General features: G+C 37.3%; 1 protein-coding gene across 1 annotated transcript; it reads left to right on the forward strand.

The window, feature by feature from the left end:
- The first annotated feature begins 4,033 nt into the window (after nt 1-4,033).
- LOC114310937 (loganic acid O-methyltransferase) lies at nt 4,034-9,984 on the forward strand. The gene is made up of 3 exons (XM_028257035.2): nt 4,034-4,229; nt 5,642-6,304; nt 9,470-9,984. Exons 1-3 carry the CDS (start codon nt 4,128-4,130, stop codon nt 9,821-9,823), a joined length of 1,119 nt encoding a protein of 372 aa, XP_028112836.2. The 5' UTR covers nt 4,034-4,127; the 3' UTR covers nt 9,824-9,984.
- Nucleotides 9,985-26,201: the final 16,217 nt, after the last annotated feature.

A 26,201-nucleotide genomic window follows, 5' to 3' on the forward strand; every position in this document is an offset into this window, starting at 1 on the left:
CCTGAAAATGATATTCCCATATAGGGTGAGCCACTGCCCAGTAGAAATATACTAAACCAACCATGAACAATGACTAAAATATTAGCAATTGATAGATGGCCAACACTGATACAATCACATAAATCATATATTTATGTCAAACGACTTACAAGTCCCAATTACTTTTCATTTCCCCTTTTTCAACAGATAGACATATAAGCATTACCCACATGCTCAACAGATATGTATAACAACAATATCCACATTCTCATATAAGCAAATAAGCTATATCCACATTCTACAACAGATATGTATAACAACAATATCCACAGATAAGCATAAAAGCTATATCCACACATCACAAAGATAAGCATATAAGCTCTATCTTCACTTCTTTAGACAAGCATATTAGCTGTATCTACGGAGTTCATCCCCTATCTTCTCCCATCACTATCCGGTTTAGAGGTACATCCCCTATCTTCCCCTAAACCGCGGAGTACATCCCCTATCTCCTCCTCTACATATAACGTATACAAACACAATGGTTCTATATACAATCACTCAATACATGTAGTTAATGTATTCTATCAACCGTCAAATTCCATGACATACTTCATTGATTAGTTTCAGTTTGCCTAATCATCATGCATTGTCTACAACAATCACGACTATCCTCCACCGATAGCCCCAAGCAGTTATTTCTAAACAGAAAATAAATGCACAAATGGATATTCAATCAACATTTCATTTCCTCATTTCTCCCAATTAATTATCCCAATTAATTAAACAATGTAATTAGGCCATTTTCCATAATTACCCTTTCAACCCTTAAGTCCCATTTTCATCAATGATTTAACATTCATTCAATTTCTCTATGCCAAACATGCACCCAGGTTTAATATGAATAAAACCCCAACTTTTGTAAAATTACACAAAAGCCCCAAACTTTCACAAAATTACCAAACCAAGCCCAACATCTCGAAATACCAAAATTTAAAGACAAAATCCATAGAGAGGAGTAGGATATCCCTACCTTAAAGTTTAAGCCCCAAAGGAGATGAAGACTCGAAGATCAACTTGCTCCAAATCCAAACTTTTTCAGATTAAATCGAAGCTCTCAACACCCTCTATCTTTTTAACAAAGGCCCTAGGCTAGATTCACACTCTAGGGAGATCAAATCTTAGAGAGAATATAAGTGTAGAGAGAGAGTGTGTCGGATCAAAGGTTTGAAAGAAGAATGAAGTGAAAAAATGATGTTTAAAATCGCTACTGTCCGCTGATATAAAACACGCTCGCTCGAGCGAAGGCTTGGTCGCTCGAGCGACCAGACACAGAAAACTTTCGCTCGAGCCAAAAAGTTCTCGATCGAGCGAAGAAAAACCCAGACCGCTCGAGCGAAGGAAGCTCGCTCGAGCCAAGAAAGACAGCTCTCAGGTCCAGAACCAGGTGCAACCGCTCGCTCGAGCGAGCCACTCTGGCTCGACCCACCAAACACGAACCCCACTCTCGCTCGAGCGACCAACTCCTCGCTCGAGCGAAGGTCCAAAATTCTGGGCAGCAACACTAGGCTCCCGAACACAACCAACCTGTAACAAACCTGCCTAACACATCCTATAACTCAAATATGAAGAAAAAGGAATGTAAACACGATAATAACCAACTACCAACGTCCACGGACACATGTCCGGATCACTGTACAACAAGGGTAAACCCGGGGATCGCTATAATCAAAGCTAAATTCAGAATCTAAAAAAAGGTCTACTTAACCACCATACATATAAATCAATAAAGTTCCACAATCAAAATCATCTGATTAAAAAAAATGAACACAAACCCTAGAAGACAAATTGACAATCAAACAAGAAACAAAGTGAGACCAACAATGTCAAAATTTTACACATAGAAAAAATGACACTGAACAATGGAGCACTATTGCTACAACACAAAACATATATATATATATATAAACCCTAAAACCATCGTAAAACCCCAAATCAATGACACTGAACAACACAGTCATACAAAATCAACTCACATGTCGTCGATGTAGATGTGGCCTAGAAGATGAATCGAGTAGGGCCATTCGTCCTGGAATGTAATCCCCTGCGTTGAAACCTAGAGAGAGAGAGAGAGAGAGAGAGTAAATTAGGGTTTGATAAGAAGAGAGATCAATAATGGAATAAAAGGATGGGTAATGTATGTGCCTGAAGGATGAGGTCGTCGCAGATATTGGCGATCTTGTCGTAGGATTTGGAAGCCATTGCATCGTTGTGGATCGCTCACGACGGTCAAATCTCGGCCTAGGATTCAAATCTAATTTAGATTTCGACAATCTTCTCGGATCCGGTAGAGGCACCAGTGAAGGAAGAGGAGAAGGAAGAGGATCATCGACGGCGGTGGGTGTTTAGGAGAGAGAGAGAGAGAGAGAGAGAGACACCAGCGGAGGACAGAGGAGGATCATCGACGGCAATGGGGATCTGCCGCGGTGGCGGTGGCGGTGGCGGTGGCCGTGGTGATCTGTGCCGGTGGTGGTGGTCTGCGGTGAGATAAGGTTTGGTGGTGAAGGAGAATCTGTGTGAGGTTTGAACAAATGGTTGTAAATAGAGAACAGCGGCGGTGATATATATCCCACTAAAAAAATATTTCACATTTAGCGACTAAATTTGTTTTTTGTCATAAAATCTTAATATATAATGACTAAAATTTGGTCGGCCATTGTCTACCAGTGCATTTAGATATTAAAATGACGTCGTTTTGATATCTGCGACTAAATTGTATTAGTCGCTAAAAGATTATACTGTTCCCGCCCAATTTTTCACCTCCTGACATCATTTTTAGCGACTAATATTTTAAATTGGTCGCAAAAAATCACTTTTTTGCAACAAAATTACTTTAGTCGGTAATAGTATCAACTTTTAGCTACGAAATGTTTTCTGGTCGGTAAATGTCATTTTTTTGCTACTAAAAGTTTTTTAGTCGGCAAAAGTGATCGGCAAATGTGTAAATTCTTGTAGTGCTAGTAGCACTATTAATGACGTTGAAACCCTAGCGACAGCGTTGCCGAAGCTAAGTTTTGAAAGCCACGATGGTGTTGCAGGTGAAGACAGTGGGACAGGTGTTGAAGAAAACAGACTGGCAGGCAATGATAGAGGCATGGTGGAGGTCACTGGTGTGGATGAAGGACAGGACGTGGCAGAGTCTTGTAGATAGAGAGAGAATGAGGGATTTGAAACCCTAGGTTTGGAAAAAGAGGAAAAGTGAAATGAGAGAAAAAGTCAAACTAAAGGAAACCCTAGTTTAGTCATTTTGTACGAGCTTGTGTTTATGGATAAAGTATTTTAGAGTGTAGACATTTAGGTAAAGAAAATTCAAATTTGAATTTATGAACCATGGTACCCTAATGTGTAGGCCTTCAAATATTTAATTGTTATATAAAGTTTAAATTTTGTTTAAAAAAAAGAAAAAAGAAAAAGCATCATTTTCATTATGTTTTTGAAATGTAACATTTCAAAACTAATCAAAACAAAGGTTTGATCTGTATTGATCCCCCAGTTGCCATACCATCAATAGGTATTATCTTTTCAATGTTCTTGAGACACTCATCATAGCTCAACATACTTTCAAATTATACTTTTAAATAGAGTAATGATATATAAGCAAAAAAATTCATAGATTTCATACAAAATGATATTACTCAATATGAATCATTCACATTAAAATTAAACATTTGTGAAAATAAGTTTATTTATAAAAATGATACTGACATATCATTGGTACAATGAAAATTATACTTAAGTCCACTTTTTTGACCTATTTTCTAGATCCAGAGATGTGTTAAGAAAATGATTGATTGATAATTAATGAATATTTAATTATCAACCAAACATCTTCTTAACACATTATTGAGTTTAGAAAATTAGTCTAACTTTTGAGTCTAAATAATAATGCCCTTTATGTGAAACTTTATGTATGAATAGAACTTTCTTTCCAAATATGGAAAGTACGATGGCCTTTGTCATATTTTTAAGCACACTCTTAATATATAAAGCAAGAGAACTCCAATACCTTGACACACCAAAGCTTTACTAACCATCCACCTGTGTAATAGTGCATACAAGAAGAGAGAGAGAGAGAGAGAGAGAGAGAGATGATCATGAGCAACAACAAGAACACAGACTCATTATCAAAATCATTTCCAATGAATGGTGGAAATGGCACATACAGCTACTCCAAAAACTCCAGCATTCAGGTATACATACCCGTAACCTCTACTAGATATTCAACTAAAATGAATCATATATATATACACATATATATTTTTATTACATTGCATTTGTTGTTATTTTTATGTTTTTTTAAATTGGAGGTTGTAACTTGGGAAGGAAAGTCATGCCTGAGGCTAGACTTGAAGTCTTGAACCATTTATCTTATAGTGAAGTGCAAAGTTTTGGTTGTTTGTTTGTTTCAAGCATTCATGTCAAATGGAGGCATGCCACATCCGCACAACACGGTTTAAGCCTTTGGGTAAAAATTTTAGACCACACTTGCAGCCCCGAAGTTTAACATACATTGTTGAAGCTAAAACTTAATTACAAGTGGTGATTCCATTTGAATGTAAATTAAAAACAATTTAGTTTTAATTTTTATCCCATTTAAAACTTTGTATATTTTTACATATGTTTCAACATAGAGTTCAAAAAATGATCTTTAACATGGTGCAGATGGTCTAAACACATCAAAGTTAAAGCAAATTACTATTCAGTCGTAATTCTATAAAATTATTACATATTTATAGAAAATTTTATGATTTTAATTAGGGAAAGCCTAAGGGGTTGCACACCACATGCACCCTACAAAAAATTGGTGTAATTTTATCATGAAATTTCGTAATATTAACCACAATGTATAATCTCGCCACAAATTAACATAACAAAATATTCAAAATTTTGTAGTTCATTTTATAAAAGTTTATGCCTTGGCTACGACATTTTTGTTATACTAATTTGTGGCGATATTACATATTTTGTGGTTGATGTTACAAGATTTTATACTAAAATTAGGTCAATTTATGGTAGGGTGCATATGATATGCATCCCTAAAGGACACACCTTTTAATTATTAGTACTTATAAAATTTATTACTTATTCATAATTATTTTTCCAAATATCTACTGAACTGAAATTTCCCTCAAAGTTACACACTAGGTGACAGTTTTTAAATGAGTCCCCACAGACAACCATTTGAAAATTTTAAATCACATATTTGATTAACAGTTTTTAAAAAAGTTTTTGAATTTTGTTATCTTTCTTTTCTTTCGTAATTTTTTTTTTTTTTATATTCTAAGCATTTTTATTTTATTTTATTTTTAGATCCTCTTACTCTACATACATTTAAAAAAGTAAAAGGTTTGTGAAAAATATTCTAAAATTTCACTAAATATAAATATATATATATATATATATATATATATAAATTCAGCATATTTTCAATTTTTTTGGTATTTATTGAATAAATTTTTTTATAATTTTTTTAAAATATTTTAATTTTTAGACACATGCACTTCCGGTATGCATTTCCACATGAAAATAGTATTAATCATAATGTTAAGATGATGACATTGACAGTGCACATATCAATACCTATTTATCATTTTGTTTGCAGAGAGAAGCTTCAATAATTGTGGAAGCACTGATCAACGAAGTAATTGCAGAGAAGCTTGACATAGAAAACATCTCTTCCACTTCAAACACAATTCGTATTGCAGATTTGGGGTGCGCATCAGGAACAAATACAATCTTTGCTACCCAACACATAATAGAAGTTGTGGAAAAACTCTATCGGTCCAAAGGGTTCGAGTCCAAAATACCCGAATTCCAAGTCTTGTTCAATGATCTTCCCACAAATGATTTCAACACCCTCTTCACTTCTTCACTCCCCTCGGAAAAGAACTACTTTGTGGCAGCTGTACCAGGTTCATTCTATGGTCGGTTATTCCCCGAGTCCTCTCTTCACATAGTTCACTGCTCCTGTGGACTTCATTGGCTCTCTAAGGTACCAGAGGAGATTTTAAACAAAGATAGCCCTGCTTGGAATAAGGGAAAAATTTACTACACAAGTGCCTCAGATGAAGTAGCTGATGCTTATGCATCACAATTTGACAGAGATGTTGACAACTTCTTGAATGCCAGAGCTGTGGAGATGGTAAGTGGAGGGTTGATGCTACTTCTCACAATAGCTGCTGCAGATGGGGTGTCTCGTTCTGAGATGCCTCAAGGTTGGGTTCATGATGCTTTTGGGTCTAGCCTCATGGATATGGCTAAAGAGGTCAGTCAGTAATACTAATCCCTTTACTTTAGCGTAGAAAGGGTTTTAAATATGAACATATTGTCGGTCCTCAAAGTATGCTGTCTTTTTCATTTTTAGTCCATCATATTTTAAATGTAGGGCATTGATTTAGACCCCTTAAAACACCCACCCCACAACTCCTTCACACACATAGAGGTTGGGGATTGGGTGAGAAGAAAAAAAAAAAAAAAAAAAAAAAAAAAAAAAAAAAGTTGACCAATCAAAACTAAAGGGGGTTAAGGGGGTGACTCCCAAAGGGAGTCTCAACCTTTATTCTTAAATGTATTAATTTACTCTCCAACTTATTTAATTTGTATTTAAATGATTGCTAGCACAATATCCGTCTCAATTTTGTCTTCTGTTGTGAAATTTGGATTAAAATAAAGACAGCTATTTAAATACGGGATGTGATTGAGACTCCCTCCAATCACCACCCCACACACACGTGGCGGGTGGTGATTGGAGGAGAAGTAAAAAAAAAAAAAAAAAAAAACTAACCAATCAGAAAGAGAAGGGGTCAAAGGGGTGGGGGAAAAGGGGCTCGGATCATTTTTCATTTTGAGACCAACAGTCTATTTTACCCATTAAAAAATGACTAAATTCTCAAAGTTAAAACTAGAAAAAGGGGTGTGCGTGGTGCGGGTCGGTGCAGTTTGAGAGAAAAATAGAAACGGTATGACGAGTGGCGGATTGATAAAAGTGTCACTAGAATTTGCCATTTTCCTTATCAAAAACCGACGGTTCGGTTGGCAAATAATGGTGGATTTGCCTTGGCGGTTCGGGCAGATTGGCGGTTTATAAAAAATATAATTCAAATTACAAAACTTAAATCAAAGAGTAAAAAAAAGACGAGAGATACCGTGATGTTAAGCATCTTGCGAAAGTTTCTTCTGATACAGCAAATATAACTACAACATGATAATATCAACGATTATGCCATCAGTTCATTATAAGCATCTGTGGAAGCTACAATGATAAAATACAATACATAAAATTCCTCTCGAGCAGTAATGTAAAACTATATTCTAAGGTATAGAACAACAACAAACTTAAGTAAAAAAGAATTTTTAAAATCTTATAAAACATGATTTAATAGTAGTGCGGGTCGGTGTGGTTTGGAAGAAAAATAGAAACTGGCGGATTGATAAAAGTGTCACTAGAATTTGTCATTTTTCTTACCAAAAACCGGTGGTTCGATTGACAAATAATAACGAATTTGCCTTGGCGGTGCGGTTCGGTGTGGTTTTGGCAATTTCGGCGGTTTCGACAGTATTATGCACACCCCCAAATCTATGTTATATTAATGCTAATTTGGGTCTCAAAGTAGAGTAATGTTATATCTAAATGGATTTTTGTCATTTTTTTTTTTTTTACCATTAGGCACTTATTTTAGGTCACATTAATAAATACACTTGATTAATTGTCTTTATAAATTAGTTTAGATATAGTTCCCCCCCCCCGCGCGGGGGGCGGGCCGCATTCCTAATGCATTTTTAACCCCAAATTCTATTGGAAAAAATGTTTTCAAATATTAATTTTTAAAAAATTTTCATGAATAATTAAGTGGGATTCACACGTCCATTTGGATGGATCTAAGAGGTAATATGTATTTAGTTGGTGGAAATCAATTTTCGTGTAAATGAAAATTGATGCCGAAGTGTGCCTCACGAAATATTTTATATGTTTGAATAAGGTGCAATTCTCTTGTCCATATTGGAAATATAGAAGGTGGTTAAAGTGTTTATAAGCTTCAAGTTGGACTTTTGGGTTTGGGTCCTTAGGGCACCACAAATTTTGTAAGAAAGTTATAGACCAAATTGGGTTGGATCCAAAAACAACACACACGTAGCACCATCACCCCACACCATACCAGGTGCATGGTGTGGGTTAGGTTGGCCCGTTGCTTATCTTTTTAGGCAAAAAAAAAAACTTTTGAATATAAATTTTTTGCGCTAAATTCAAAATTCTTCGGCCAAAATTTTTGAAATTCATATTTGAATTCCTATTGTCTTTTTCGAACAAGTGCCTGTCTGGCGACGTACAGACATGACTTTTACACCCATGTCTTTTCTGGTCAATCAGAACATGTGTTTCCTTGCCTATATAAAGGCAGTAGTCCCTATTCCAATTTTTTTTATGCATTTCGAAATTCCTTTCTAGTTTTCATACTTTTATTCTTCAATTGTGAGTCTGTGTTTGTGTGAGTGAAAGACACAATTCTGGTTTGTTGTACAATCAAAGAGAGTGTTATCTTTACTTGTGGTGATTGTTTTTATAATGGAGACAAGACACCCATTATTCTCAAATACCATTGTAGAGGACGAAATTATCTCTTAAAGATACTGTCAAACACTGGCCTCATCACAAACTTTTTCATAAATAATCTGCAAAAGTTACTTACAATTTAATTTTTATTGTTTATTTATTTATTTATTTATTTTTTTAAATTATTTATTTTTAAAATCATATCTAACAAAATCATATCTCAAGATTCCCACTACATTGTATATAGTTGGGAGTGCATCGAGGATAAGGGTACAAATGACCCTTGGCCCAAAATGTTCTATCCTCTTTTCTTCTCACAGGTGATTATGCTCTTGTTATTTGAACAAGAACTTCATCGATTTTCTAGGTAGGGTGAGCCTTAGGCATAGGTAAGAAAGACTACAGCCTAGAGGCCCCAAACTTTTTTGTAGAATTTTTATTTATTTTTTAAATATGTAAACAGACTCTATGATAGAGTATCTCTAAGTAATACTAGTCAAAATATCTAACCAAAATTTTACTTTTATTACTTCAGCTATTGTAAATGCTTATTTATTTTAACTATCGTTCTTTAAAATATTCATTCAATACTTTTATGAGAGAGAAAAGCAAAGAGTAAATGGTTTAAGAATAAAAAATTAACTCACTAATGAATATTGGCTCCATAGAAGTAGTTAGTTATTGTATACAACTATTTTATGTAGTCTTTTTAAATAGCATGCAAGAGATATTTTTCTTGAATTTGACTAGGTATTTTAGCTAAATTATTTGCTTAGCTAGTTTCTTGTGAATGCTTGAGGGTTTTAGCTTAATTAGGGATCCTGAAAGCTCAGGACCAACCTCTCTAAATAAACATGAAATAACCAATATTTTGTACAGGGATTGATTAGTGAAGCTAAAGTGGACTCATTCAATGTGCCAATCTACATAGTCCGCCCTAACGACATGGTCAGAGCGGTGGAGAGAAACGGTTGTTTCAGCATTGAGAGAATGCAGTTGACAGATCCCTTGTTGAAAATTGACGAGCCCCTTGACATGCACGCATGTGTAACGCACGCAAGGGCTGCCCTAGGGGGACTGATAGCGAAGCACTTTGGAATTGAGAAACACTTTGAAAGTGAGATAATGGACGAAATGTTTGACCGGTTTGACAAAAAAGCTGTTGTCTTCTCCACAATGGAGCCAAGGTACAAGAAAAATAGTGTACTGTTTGTCACTCTGAAGCGCAAATAATGATCCTTGGAGAAGAACTCAAACTTTCATTCCAAACTATTTTGTGTGGTTTTCTTTTTCTATGGGTACTAATATGATGTATTTAACGATGATCAACATGAACATTGGCTTAAACTTTGTGTTGTCCTAGTAAAACAATTGCATTGAAGTTCTTCTGATTATTTGAAAAAATATATATATATTTAATGACCTATTGAGCTTAGTGATCAGTTCACATATTGTTGTCTCATGATAAGGATTTTGTTGATCTAGAAAGAAAAATTTTATTGATATAAAGCATCGTACAAGGATTACAATAGGTTACATCATAACAAAATAGCCAGAGGCAAAACCCTTTTGACAATGTTATCTGTAGTGGGAAACCTTTAGCTCTTGCTTCTCCTTCCCTCTCGAGTTACTTGGCCAAGGCTGGATCGATTTTGTTAATTTTTTTTTTTTTTTTTTTTTTTCATCCGCAAAAAGAAACGTTGTTGATGAAAATCATCAAAACAAGGAGATCCTGCAGCAATAAAGAAAGAGAAAAGGTGAGTGCAAAATGCATCATATCGAGACAAAACGATTCCAACTAGGTTGGCACCTAACAAGAAATGGAAATCTTATTCAATGAATGAATAGTTCAACAATTACAGATATTTGTACTAGTTGATGCTCAAGTGTTCATAACTAACTCTGATCCACTTTCTCATCTAACAACCTTCACTATTACAGTTGCACCTTCACAAGCTTGAATCTAATCTTGATTCTAGTGGCTGTGTGAAACGCACTCACATTGTGCTGAGGTTGCAGCCTTTGGCTAAACTGCTTGGGCTGCATCTGCTGCTGTGGCTGCAGCTGTGGCTGTGATGCCTGTTGACACAATGGCATCTGGTGCTGGTGCTGCTGTTGTGGCTATGGCTGCAGTTGTGGTTGTGCTGCCTTTTAGCACATGGACTTAGTACTCTTATCATCCTCCCTCAAACTAATGGGGCTAGGAAGCACCAAAAATTTGTCTTTGAGATGCGGGAATCTAGATGAGCTAGCCCTTTCAGAGTTGCATTTATGATATTTTCTTTCATATGAAAAATATGCCAAACAATTTCTCTTTAGGCCCTCAAAAAGTCAAGGACGGCCCTATCTAGGTGATCATGAAATGACCAATCTTTAATACAGGGATTGATTAGTGAAGCTCGGGTAGACTCTTTCAACTTGCCTGTGTATGTAATTCACTACGACATGGTCAAGGCTGTGGAAAGAAATGCTTGTTTCAGCATTAAGAGAATGCAGTTGACAAATTCCTTGTTGAAAATTGATGAGCTCCGTATTATGCACGCATGTTTAACGCATCAAACACTTTGGAAGTAAGATAATGGCCCAAATATTGGTCCGATTTAGGAAAACAACAAATGATATGGATTCATAAAATTTATTCAGAAAAATACTACAAAAGAGATGATAGTGTTGTTTGGTACAATTTATTGTAAATTAAAAGTTAATAATCCAAAAGTAGAAGTCAAAAAATACACCTCACCTAGATTTTAGAGATCAACTTTTTTCAATTTATTTAAGTTATTTTTTGCCTAGTAAGTTATAGACAAAAATTACACCAAACAGTCTGACATAAATTTCAAAAATAATAAAAAAAACTATAAACAACTCTGACATGCTGCAGCAAACAGCTCAAATGTATGGTTGCAATTTGTTTCAAGTGTAGATCTCACTAAATAATAATTGAATCCAAATCACACATGCTTTTCTAGACAAAACCCTTTACAAGTTTTCATGCTAGATAACTTTTTCTGTTATAAAAATGTAGCTGTGGTCTCCATGATGGAACAAGATACAAGAAAAAAATTATACTGTTGGCTGCTGTGAAGTGCAAATAATGTGACTTAGAGAACTCAACCTTTTGTTCCAGCTTATTTGCTCTGTTTTCTCTTTTGTGGGTGTACTAGTGCAAAGCATGTATGTCAAGTATTTTTTGTTATTTACTTCTTAGGATCAAATTGTTATTAAAATAGTTCATGCATTTGGAAAATGTTAAAACAATTAATTTTTGTTATTGGAATATTTATGTGGGGTTTGGAATTTCTTTTTTATAAAATTTTTAAAACTTGGCTTCTTTGTGTTTAAAAAATATATTTATTTCTCAATTTTAAAATAAATAAATTAAAACCAAACAGTTAAAATGTTAATGGTTTATATAGCCAAAAATAACCCTTTCTTTTATGGTAAAAATAAACAGAGACTATGAACACATACCAATTAAGTTGACACAGAATCAAATAGCGAAATCCGATGCGATCATCAAAACAAACAAGTTGGCAAACAACCAGACACTAATAAGGCAAAAAACCGGGCCATTTCCCTAAATAAGCCAAAATAATAAAGAAATTCCCAAACTAAGCCTAGTTTTGAAAGATTTTCCAAAATAAGCTAACTCGCGGTTTACAATCGCGAGTTCAAGATTTTTCCGCCACCATCGCCTGAAACCTGTGAAGGTTGAAACTCGCTGTTAGGAAAAGCGAGTTTGATTAAGAACTCGCTGTTAGAAAACGCGAGTTTGATTAAACTTCTTTTGAAATCGCTGTTTACAAGCACGATTTCATTCTGAAATCGCCTTTTCAAAACACGAGTTCATCAAAAAATAGAATTCTTCTGAACTCGCTGTTCATAACCACGAGTTTAGACGAAATATTTTTTCTTTAAGTGAAATCGTGGTTCACAACCACGATTTTAGAACTTCTATATAAACCCCCCCAGCCCCGTGTTTTCCATTCACGATTTCATTTCTCCTCTCCGCTGCTGTCTCTCTCTCGCTCTGTACTCTCTGTTCTCTCTCGCTCTTCACTCTCTGTTCTCTCTCTCTCTGGAGCTCGCAGCTCTCTCTCTCTCTCTGGAGCTCCCTCTGATTGATTCAGTATTGTCTCTCTCTCTCTCTCGTTGGTATGGCTTCTATCATCTACTTTACTGTGAATAAATTAGGATTAGAGTTTAAATTTGTGAATATATTTATGTTTGTGAAAATGTGAATAAATTAGGGTTAGGGTTCATGAATGTGGGGTTAGGGTTAGGGTTTATATTTGTGAATAAATTAGGGTTAGGGTTCATGAATGTGGGGTTAGGGTTAGGGTTTATATTCGTGAATAAAATGTTGTGAAATCAGAAATAATAAAGGGTTACGGTTTATATTTGTGAAATTTTTGTTCAATGTGTGAAATAATAAATTTGTTGAATTTGTTTACGGTTTATAATAAATTAGGGTTACGGTTTATAATAAATTAGGGTTACGGTTTATATTTGTGAAATAATAAATTGGGGTTAGGGTTAGATAATTTGTTGAATGTGTTGAATTTTAATTATAGATAATTTGTTGAATTTGTTTAATTATAGATAATTTGTTGAAAGGTTTGTGGAGAGGAATAAGGCCAGAATTAGAATTCATTTGTGGTGGGTTTTGGCTATGAAAGGTTTGTTAGGTTTTAGGGTTCTAAGATGAAGAAAGAATCCAATTTTTGGAGAGGAATAAGGTTAGAATTAGAATTCATTTCTAGAAGGCAGGTTGCTGGATCCTCTGGACAGCTGCTGTTTTGGGATGTTTTATGTGTTAGTAATTAAAAGGGCCAAAAGTATGGGAATAGATTAAGGTTGATTGTTAATCAAGACATAATGTTTTGGAGTCTGAAAATGGGACTTTTTACGGCTCTGACAGTACCCCAGCAACAGTAATTTTAACTAAGAAAAGACAAAAATTTACAAATTCTACCTAAACTTCCATAAGAATTACCCCTAAAGTAGGTCTTTTTTTTAAAAAAGATTTGACACCTAAGGTAAGTCTAAACAAAGCATTACATAAAGTTTTAAAAGCTTCACACAAATTCTCAAACTCTCAATTCTAATGAATAACAAGATTATACAAGTATATATAGGTTGGTGGACTCTCCTAACTCTATTAGTACTTTTTTTATAGTAAAATTTTGCCAGTAAGTGACATAACCGATTTTCATTTGATTCGGCCCTTATACCCAGGCGTGAGCCATGATTTGAACCAACCTGTTTAGCCCGAAACCCAAATCATGTTTTAATCCTACCCATGACTGTTAAGATAACTAAAGTGGCTGACCCATTTTCCCAGATTGATATACCTCCTAATTCTACAAGAACTATGACTAAAATTAATAAATTAAAAACTTTGACTAACTAAAAATATTCTACACCTAATAAAGACATCATATATAAGACCCAATAACAATATTCACCAATAATACAACCCATGGACTCATTCTAAAACCCACATCCAGCAAAACTAATTATTAACCAAACTCTCTTTTTTTGTAAGTAATATTACCAAACTATCCTGGACTCTTAAAACATAATATAACACAAATCAATCCAACAACATTCAAACTCAAAAAAGTCCATACAAATAAGACTCAAGCTAGTAAGCATGGACACTCTAAAATAGGTACCGTGTCCAACACATGTTAGACACCGACAAGAAACAAGCATGCCACCTAGCGTACCAGTTTTTCTCATTGTTTTTTTTTTTTTTTTTTTTGGTAAGTAAAAAGAAAAAGAGGGGAAATAAAAATACATCCAAATACATCAATGCCTTTCATATCTCGGTACCCTAAAATTATCTTCATATGCATAGAAAATAAAAATACTTGAATCTGTTAAATGTGAAATCTTTTGCTATAGATAATTTATTGTTGAATTTGTTGAATGTGTTTAATTATAGATAATTTGTTGAATTTTAATTATAGATAATCTGTTCAATGTGAAATCTTAAATTTTAAATTAGGGTTAGGGTTAGGGTTTATATTTGTGAAATCTGTTTAGAAATCTATTGAATGTGAATGTTGAATGGTTTATATTTATCTTAAATCTGTTAATAATTGTGAAATCTGTTGAATGTGAAATCAGATTTCTGTTCAATGTGAATTCTGTTGAATGTTGCATCTGTTTACCAAAATTTAAATATTATGTTTGAAATAAGAAAATGAGGGTTATGGTTTTCTATTGAATGTGAAATCAGAAATGAGGGTTTTGGTTTTCAATTAGGGTTTTGAATTGATGAATGTGAAATCATTTTTCAATTAACGGTTTTAAATTGTGAAATCAGAAATGAGGGTTATGTCAGAAATTAGGGGTTAAGAAATTTATAATAAGTTAAAATTTTTAAATAATGTTATATAATTTTTTTTAGGAACAAATAATATTTACGTAATGAATAGATAATTATCTATAATAATAATAATTACATAAGAAAGAGAAACGTTAATTTGGTTGTAAAAATTATTATTAATTAGGTGATGTTGAGTAGTAATAACTTAAAATTAATAAACTAACAAAAATAATTTTGTTCTAACTTTCAATTTTTTAAGTAAGAATAAGAAATTGAAAAGTAAGGAACAAAATTTGTGATAAGAAATTGCTATGGAAGTTTTCTCATCATTTTGGCCAGGAAAGATAGGGATATGGAAAAATAGAAAAGTCAGATAATTGAAGTGTAGGCCTGCTTCATATTTTCTATGGGTGACCCTTTAAGTAGTACACTAAAATTTTATTAACAAATTATAAATCTAACTACTTAGAATGTTGACCCAAAAATAAAAAATAAAAGAAAACCTTAAAATATGTCATTGATGCCACATGCCCCTACGATAAGAAAAATTGGTTTGACTAAATTTATGCACTAAATTCAAATGTAATCGTGGTTAAATATAAAAAGTATAGTTTACTTGAATTTCTTGCCCCATTTACGGTTGAATTTCATTTTCGAGTTTTTCCTCCTTAAAATTCATGACATTCCCTTTTATAAATTTGATATAAATAAATGACTTTTTAGAAGTGATCTACAAAAAATTGATATAAACATTGGAGGTTGAATAATTTGATCCACAAAAAATTAGAAGTCAAAACATTACTTTTTACCTCTTTGCGAAAAGAGGCCTTCCAAGTCGTCATGGAAAATGCTATTATGAAAACATTTGATATAAAAAAAAAAAAAACAAATTTGTTTAGGAATTATGTTTGAAAAAATTAAAATATTTGATTTATAAAATGAGTCATTCTCGATAATTTTGACCCACTTGAATTATCCAATTGACTTATCCTCTATGCGCCTGCATTATGTTTATTCAATTAAGTTATAACTTTTTATGATAGTCGGATGTCTGAATCAGTTTACGTATTTATCAACTAATCTTACAATCCACACCAAACGTCCATTCCACGTAGATCCGACAAATCTCAATTAATGAAACATACTGAGATTTCAACTTGAGATCTGAAAGGAGCATGCCTAATTTGTAACAGATAATAAGAGCTCTTTAATATTAATGAAACTCAAGTTTGACTCGCTTCAGGTCGATAATTTTTTTATTATGTTATTTCCCTAAGTTATTTCCTACATTATTTCGGATGAGGTTATTTCCCTAAGTTAGGGAATAATATCATAGGAAATAACCTATCAAATAACTTTGTCATTAAGGTCCCTATTGGCAGAGGGAATAATGTCAATAAAAGTAAATTCTCTTTAATTGTCCACAAATCTCACTAATTTGACCACCAGTTATAAAAAATGACGTGAACAATATTTGAAATTAAAATTAAGTGCAAGTCATACAAAATCTGTAACGCCCTCAAAAATAACCCATTAAATATATCATTGACATGCATTAATTAAAGAAGACAATTAATTAATTCATTCATCAGAGTATTACTAAATGAAGCATTACATGTAACATCGAATCAAACGCCCTACAGGCTTACATCTTTCCAAGCCAACACTTGGATTCAAAAATATGAGTTCTAATCTCAATACAAGAAAAGCCCTAGGCTTGAATGTTTACATGTACCAATAAATAACAACTAGTAACTAAAGGTAGTCTTCTTCAATCCAGAAGCCAAACCCTTCCAAGCTAAGTCTTTGGAGGTAGTTTATCACCTGAACCTGAAAATGATGTTCCCATAAAGGGTGAGCCACAGCCCAGTAGAAATATACTAAACCACATATAAGCAATGAATAAAGCAATAGCATTCAACAGATAGTCAACCAAAATAATCAATTACTTCATTTTACAGTCTTATGACACTATTGCCAAAGATACGTTTTACTTTCCAATTTTATCAATATGGCTCAGAACCTGGCCAAACTTACAACAGTGAATCACATATATAATATTCACATCCTTCCAATATCAACAGACAAATGAGACTCAAGCTCAAATCAAACACTTCATACTTCCAGATTGATACACATTTTAGTGCTGTATCAATAAAACACTTCTATATAAATAAGCACACATAAAAGTGATGCTAATGGAGTCCATCCCCTATCTCCTCCCAAACAAAATCCGGTTTAGAGGTCCATCCCCTATCTTCCCCTAAACCGTGGAGTACATCCCCTATCTCCTCCCACACACAAAACAATGTATGCAAATGCAATGCTCAATCAATACACGTATTTTCTGTATCAATGCCATAGTCAAAATTAATGACTTAACCAATGTGATTAGTTTCAGTTATTCCTAATCCACATGCAATGTCTACAACAATCACGACTATCCTCCACCGATAGCCCAAAACAGTTATTTCTAAACTGAAAATAACTATGCCAACAGTCCAATAGACAAATGATACCAATTACCCAATTACGCCATTTAATCAATGAATTCCATGAGTTTAACCCTCTTTTCCCAATTCCATGATTTACTTATACAAATTAATTCAGTAATACAACTAGGGTTTTTTCCAAAATTTACCACAGTATTCCCAACATATCAAAATACCAAAACTTAGGACAAAACCTATAAAATGGAGTAGGAAATCCCTACCTCAAAGAAAACAACCCAAATGATGAAGACAGAGATGAGTGCCCAAATTCCAATGTGCTCCAAATCACCAAATGTTCAGATTAGAATGAAGCCCAAGCCGCCCTCTATCTTTCTTACAAAGAACTTAGGATGGATTCACACTAGAAGTAGATGAACACCTAAAGAGAAGATGAGTTTTGAGGGAGAGAAGTCGGACCTAGGGTTTAGAACCAAAAAGAATAAGAAAAGACTGATCAAAACCCGCTGCTGAAAATATATACTGGACAGGCTCGCTCGAGCGAAGACTTGGTCGCTCGAGCGACCAGACACAGAGAAACTACGCTCGAGCCAAGGAAGCCTTGCTCGAGCCAACAACCCAAAAGGTTGCTCGAGCGAAAGAATGCTCGATCGAGTGAAGAACTCAAACCCTCAGGTCTGTAACAAGACACACGCTCGAGCGAAGGAACTATAGCTCGAGCGAAGGATGAACTAACTCGCTCGAGCGAAGAAAAGCTCGCTCGAGCCAAGAATGCAAGGCTACAGGTCCAAACCAGACGCAAACTCTCGCTCGAGCAACCAAACCCCGGCTCGAGCGAAGAACCAAAAACAACAGCTCGCTCGAGCGACAAACTCCTCGCTCGAGCGAAGAACCAAAATACTGGACAGCAACACTTGATTTCTAAACCCAACCAACCTGAAACAAACCTGCCCAACACATCCTATAATTCCAAATGAGAAAATAAAGGACAACAACAACCATTATACAATGACAGAATCTACGGAACCTAAGTCCGGACACAATAGTCAAATGGGAAAAAGACCGAGGTCGCTATAACCTCCCCCCCTTCAAAGAATTTCGTCCCCGAAATTAAGCTTAAGTTTTTGAAAACAGATTTTTCTCAATTCCCAATGGTATTATAAAACAATAATAGACAGCTTGACCCAATGCTGGTCACTTCATCTCTTTATCAAGAGGCATCTCACAACATATACAAAATAACATATATTTCAACCTGTATCAATATTATGCATTATTCCTTTCAATGTTAACAATTCTCATATCATATTCAATCGCATGATATATACACCCCAATGTACTCAACAAATGCAATGTTACACTAAACTTCTATAATGAAGCAAGTTTCAAGATACACTCTTTTACCAAAACAAACTCAATGTTTTACAACTTAAGATATATATAAAGCTCTTAAGTTCAACAATATAACAGAATCTAATTATAAGATTACAAATCAATAAACATGTCCGGATATTTCTCGCGGACTTCTAACTCACGTTCCCAAGTGGCTTCTTCCACTCCGTGGTGTTTCCACAAAACTTTGACCAAAGGGATGGTTTTGCCTCGCAAAACTTGATCCCGCCTATCCAAGACCCGAACCGGTCTCTCCTCATACGAAACATCCTCATCAACCACTAAATCGGTCCAATTCAACACATGAGATGGATCCGGCTCATACTTCCGAAGCATACTCACATGAAACACGTCATGTACTCCGGACAACTGCGGCGGCAAAGCTAAACGATAAGCAGCCTCGCCAATCCTCTCAAGGATCTCAAACGGACCAATGAACCGAGGGGATAACTTCCCACTCTTCCCAAACCTCATCAAACCCCGTCTAAGTGATATTTTCAGAAAGACATGATCACCCACCTCAAACACCAAAGGTCTCCTCCTACGATCGGCATACGATTTCTGACGACTCTGTGCTGTAACAAGCCTCTTACGGATAAGCTCAACTTTCTCTGTCGTTTCCCTCACCAACTCCGGACCCAACAGAGGTGCATCACCCACCTCAGCCCAACAAACAGGAGATCTACACGGTCGGCCATACAAGGCCTCAAAAGGTGCCATACCGATACTAGACTGGAAACTGTTGTTGTAGGCAAACTCTACCAACGGCAAGTGCCTCTCCCACGATCCACTAAAGTCTAGAATGCAACCCCGAAGCATATCCTCAAGTATCTGAATAGTACGCTCGGACTGTCCGTCAGTCTGAGGATGATAAGCCGTGCTAAAAGTCAACTTAGTGCCTAAAGCACTCTGCAAACTCTGCCACAACCTGGCAGTAAAACGAGGATCTCTATCTGAGACGATCGTCACTGGAACCCCGTGTAACCTCACTATGTCCCGAATATACAAATCGGCAAGATGATCGATTGAATCTCTAACACGCATAGGAATAAAATGTGCCGACTTAGTCAACCGGTCCACAACTACCCAAATAGCATCACTACCCCGCTGAGCCCTCGGAAGACCCACAACGAAGTCCATAGTAACATGTTCCCACTTCCACTCAGCAATAGGCAAGGGTTGCAACAAACCCGCTGGCCTCTGATGTTCGGCCTTCACTTGCTGACAAGTAAGGCACTTAGATACGAAAGCTGCCACATCTCTCTTCATACCCCGCCACCAGAACTGGCGACCCAAATCCCGATACATCTTAGTGCCTCCCGGATGCACCACAAGGCGTGAATAGTGGAACTCTCGGAGTACTTCCTCTCGGCAAGACTCCGGCACAAACAGACGGTCTCGGTATCTCACACTGAGGTCGGGATACACCGTCAAACCTTTCTCAGCCTTTCCACCAGAAATCTTCTCACGGAGAGATTCTACCTCAAGGTCACCTCTCTGAGCCTCTAACACTTGAGTCACAAGTGTAGGCTGAACAACAACAGAAAACAAGGCCGCAGCCTCAACGGATTCGCCCAAAAGTAAATCGAACTCCCCAAGTGCACCCAACATCTCCCATTCTCGGATGGCTATACTAGCTATGTCACCAACAGGTTTCCTGCTAAGGGCATCGGCCACCACATTGGCCTTTCCCGGATGATAATGCAATTCAAAGTCATAATCCTCTATAAACTCCATCCACCTCCTCTGTCTCAAGTTCAAGTCTTTCTGTGTAAACAAATATTTTAAACTCTTATGATCTGAGAACACCTCGAACCTCTCACCATAAAGATAATGCCTCCAAATCTTCAAGGCAAATATCACAGCTGCTAACTCTAGATCATGTGTAGGGTAATTCTGCTCGTGAATTTTCAACTGACGTGAGCCATAGGCAACTACTTTCCCCTCTTGCATTAACACACAACCCAGACCCTCTCGTGAGGCGTCACAATAGACTACATAACCCAACCCTCTCTCCGGAATAATCAAGACCGGAGCGGTGGTCAGTCTAACTTTCAACTCCTGGAACGACTTTTTACAAGTCTCACTCCATACAAATTTGACTCCCTTCCGAGTCAGTCTAGTCAACGGTGATGCTAACCTAGAGAAATCTTTCACAAACCGACGGTAATACCCAGCTAATCCCAGAAAACTGCGGATCTCAAATACACTCTTAGGCTGTGCCCAATCTTGCACTGCCTCAGTCATGGATGTATCAACAGACACTCCTTCACCAGACACGACATGGCCTAAGAACTTGATCTCTTCCAGCCAGAACTCACACTTCCCAAACTTAGCATAAAGCTTATGGACTCTAAGTAACTCAAGCACCACTCTCAAGTGTTCCTTGCGCTTCTCCTCAGAAGGTGAATAGATAAGGATGTCGTCCACAAATACGACTACAAAACGATCTAAAAATTCCCGGAATATCCGGTTCATCAAATCCATAAAAACTGCCGGTGCATTGGTGAGCCCGAATGGCATCACCAGAAACTCATAATGGCCATACCGCGTACGGAATGCCGTCTTCGGAATATCCTCTTCCCTGACCCTCAACTGGTGGTAACCCGATCTCAAGTCTATCTTAGAGAAACAACGGGAACCCTTCAACTGGTCAAACAGGTCATCTATACGGGGCATAGGGTACTTATTCTTGACAGTAGCCCGATTCAACTTCCGGTAATCTATACAAAGTCTCAAAGCACCACCTTTCTTTTTAACAAAGAGGGCCGGTGCTCCCCACGGCGAAACACTAGGACGAATAAAACCCTTGTCTAGCAACTCCTGGAGCTGAATCTTCAACTCAACTAACTCGGCTGGGGCAAAACGATAAGGTGCCATGGAAATCGGCGTCGTGCCGGGCACTAGGTCAATAGAGAACTCAATCTCTCAATGCGGTGGCAAACCAACAAGATCCTCGGGAAAGACATCCGAGTACTCACAAACCACCCTTGGCAACACAATCTGAGTCTCATCATCCTCACTAATCGAAAGGTTAGCAAGTAGACCACTAAGCTCACTCCGTCCTCGTGGAACATACCCCGGTGGCAACACATCACCAACCCGGTCCCCCAAAAAATGAAAATACTCCCCGCTCACGGTACAACAAGTGACCCTCTGGCGGTAGCAATCAATAACTGCCCGGTATGACGATAACCAGTCCATACCCAAAATAACATCGAAACCCCTCATAGGCATAACTACAAAGGAAAATGGGATTCTATGATAATCAACCTCTATATCACAACCCCTAACACCTTGTTTCAAGATCAATTCACCCCCAAGAGGTGACACTACACAAATAGGAGATGCTAACTGTGCTAACTCCAACTCCAAAACAGATGCAAATGCAACAGACACAAAGGAATGAGATGCACCCGTATCAATCAAAACATTAGCAACCGAGTTGCAAAACAAAAAGGTACCTCTCACAACTGATGGTGCTGGCACAAGATCCTGCGCGGTAACAGCATACACGCGCCTAGACGACCTCTGATCAACTTGCTCAACCCTTGGAGCATAAGATTGCTGCACCGACTGAGACGATGAAGCCCCCCCTGATTGGCCCTCGAGGCCTGACCCGACTGAGCTGGCTGCTGACCCTGAATCGGCCTCAAACCAGATGCACCAGATGTGCCACCCAACTGCGGGCAATACCTCTTCATATGCCCTGGCTGACCACACTGAAAACACGAGAGTGGCTGACCTCTACCCTGACTCTGGCTCTGAGATCGAGCCGAAGAAGGTGCTGCTCTCTGAACTCCTCCCCTCTGAGGACAAACTGGAGACTTGTGGCCCAGCTGGCCACACTTGAAACAGGTAATGTCTCCCTGACTGCCTTTCCCCGAACTAGCACTCGGTACAGGAAAAGTCGATCTCGAAAAGCTACCCTGAGACTGCTGGGGATTAAAACCCTTCTGTCTCCTACCATCATTCTGACCATCCTGACTCCTCTTGGAGCCCTTCTGCCCTTCCTCCTCCTCCTGCATCATGATCTCCATATGGGCTGCAGCATCAACCATACGCCCGTAATCCCGAATCATAGTTCCCCCAACTCTCAGCTTGAGGCCACGCCTCAACTTCTTCTCAAACTCAATACAGCGGCGTTCCTCAGACGCCACCAACTCAGGTGCAAACCTGGACAAACTAGTGAATGCAGCCTCAAATTCGGCCACTGAAGAACTCGTCTGCTTAAGCTGACAGAACTGGTCTCGCAGCTTCTCCCTGACTGCTGGAGATAAGAACTTCTCCTGGAAAGCATTCACAAAAGCCTCCCACGTACCTCCTATACGCCCCTTAGTAAACTTCCACCACTGACCCGCATCCCCCTTCAACTGGAAAGATGCCAAGGTCACTTTCAACCCCTAGTCTTCGATGCCAAGCATCTCAAACGTCTTCGTTGTCTGTTCGAGCCATTCATCTGCCTTAAGCGGCTCTTTAGGATCACCCACAAATTCATCCGGATTGGACCGAAAGAACTCTCTCTTCAAAAAGGAAGGTCCTGCATCCGCAATACCAGCCTGAGCTTGATTCTCAGCTCTGAGAATGCCTACTGACTCCCTGAATGCCCCTGCTATCTCTCGGGCTAGAGCGCCCATAGCCTGCTGGCCTACTGGCTCGGCCACATTGGCCTGGCCAATTCCCTCTTGAACTGCCGGAACCTCCTCTGGCACAGGCACCTCCTGCCTACCCGGCCTACCACGCCTACTGCGTCCTCGTCCTCGTCCTGACATCCTAATAAAGGAAACAAAGACATTAGCACATTAATAAATGTGCCGAAGCTAAACACTCGCGTCCTAATGCAATGGACAACAATAGTACATTCCACGTAAGCACATAATCACATAAGCACCTACGAATTTCATTCCCGGATAATGATAGTCCCAATGCGTTACTATAGTTCCGGTTGGAAGCAGCAGTGATCAAGTGCCTTTCCAACAAGACTACTAGAAACTCAAGGGTCCAATCAACATCCTAGAAACTACATTCCATACTCACATAATCACATAAGCATATAACATTACACTAAGTCTCTATCAAACGAGACGAACCCAATGTGATACTAATCACTTCCCACGTACCCAAAGTATTCAAACCTGGTACGCTCTGATACCAAGTTGTAACGCCCTCAAAAATAACCCATTAAATATATCATTGACATGCATTAATTAAAGAAGACAATTAATTAATTCATTCATCAGAGTATTACTAAATGAAGCATTACATGTAACATCGAATCAAACGCCCTACAGGCTTACATCTTTCCAAGCCAACACTTGGATTCAAAAATATGAGTTCTAATCTCAATACAAGAAAAGCCCTAGGCTTGAATGTTTACATGTACCAATAAATAACAACTAGTAACTAAAGGTAGTCTTCTTCAATCCAGAAGCCAAACCCTTCCAAGCTAAGTCTTTGGAGGTAGTTTATCACCTGAACCTGAAAATGATGTTCCCATAAAGGGTGAGCCACAGCCCAGTAGAAATATACTAAACCACATATAAGCAATGAATAAAGCAATAGCATTCAACAGATGGTCAACCAAAATAATCAATTACTTCATTTTACAGTCTTATGACACTATTGCCAAAGATACGTTTTACTTTCCAATTTTATCAACATGGCTCAGAACCTGGCCAAACTTACAACAGTGAATCACATATATAATATTCACATCCTTCCAATATCAACAGACAAATGAGACTCAAGCTCAAATCAAACACTTCATACTTCCAGATTGATACACATTTTAGTGCTATATCAATAAAACACTTCTATATAAATAAGCACACATAAAAGTGATGCTAATGGAGTCCATCCCCTATCTCCTCCCAAACAAAATCCGGTTTAGAGGTCCATCCCCTATCTTCCCCTAAACCGTGGAGTACATCCCCTATCTCCTCCCACACACAAAACAATGTATGCAAATGCAATGCTCAATCAATACACGTATTTTCTGTATCAATGCCATAGTCAAAATTAATGACTTAACCAATGTGATTAGTTTCAGTTATTCCTAATCCACATGCAATGTCTACAACAATCACGACTATCCTCCACCGATAGCCCAAAACAGTTATTTCTAAACTGAAAATAACTATGCCAACAGTCCAATAGACAAATGATACCAATTACCCAATTACGCCATTTAATCAATGAATTCCATGAGTTTAACCCTCTTTTCCCAATTCCATGATTTACTTATACAAATTAATTCAGTAATACAACTAGGGTTTTTCCCAAAATTTACCACAGTATTCCCAACATATCAAAATACCAAAACTTAGGACAAAACCTATAAAATGGAGTAGGAAATCCCTACCTCAAAGAAAACAACCCAAATGATGAAGACAGAGATGAGTGCCCAAATTCCAATGTGCTCCAAATCACCAAATGTTCAGATTAGAATGAAGCCCAAGCCGCCCTCTATCTTTCTTACAAAGAACTTAGGATGGATTCACACTAGAAGTAGATGAACACCTAAAGAGAAGATGAGTTTTGAGGGAGAGAAGTCGGACCTAGGGTTTAGAACCAAAAAGAATAAGAAAAGACTGATCAAAACCCGCTGCTGAAAATATATACTGGACAGGCTCGCTCGAGCGAAGACTTGGTCGCTCGAGCGACCAGACACAGAGAAACTACGCTCGAGCCAAGGAAGCCTTGCTCGAGCCAACAACCCAAAAGCTCGCTCGAGCGAAAGAATGCTCAATCGAGCGAAGAACTCAAACCCTCAGGTCTGTAACCAGACACACGCTCGAGCGAAGGAACTATAGCTCGAGCGAAGGATGAACTAACTCGCTCGAGCGAAGAAAAGCTCGCTCGAGCCAAGAATGCAAGGCTACAGGTCCAAACCAGACGCAAACTCTCGCTCGAGCAACCAAACCCCGGCTCGAGCGAAGAACCAAAAACAACAGCTCGCTCGAGCGACAAACTCCTTGCTCGAGCGAAGAACCAAAATACTGGACAGCAACACTTGATTTCTAAACCCAACCAACCTGAAACAAACCTGCCCAACACATCCTATAATTCCAAATGAGAAAATAAAGGACAACAACAACCATTATATAATGACAGAATCTACGGAACCTAAGTCCGGACACAATAGTCAAATGGGAAAAAGACCGGGGTCGCTATAAAATCACTCGAGTTATTTGAACTCAATGAAAAAAATAATAATTTCATAGAAAAAGTTACAGTATGATTTAAGATTTTTGTATGACTTGTCCAGTTTTGTCCAATCGCACTAAATAAATACAATACTTCATACAAATTATGGTATAAAATTATATGAACAGAAAAATAAAAGAAGAATCTTCGTAATGTCTTCATATTCAAAACTATTGATATATCTGTCTAGGTTACAAATTACGCTTTTAAGGAAATTTTATTTATA

Source organism: Camellia sinensis, chromosome 11, assembly GCF_055761805.1.
Source record: "Camellia sinensis isolate YWXY chromosome 11, ASM5576180v1, whole genome shotgun sequence".
NCBI lineage: Eukaryota > Viridiplantae > Streptophyta > Magnoliopsida > Ericales > Theaceae > Camellia > Camellia sinensis.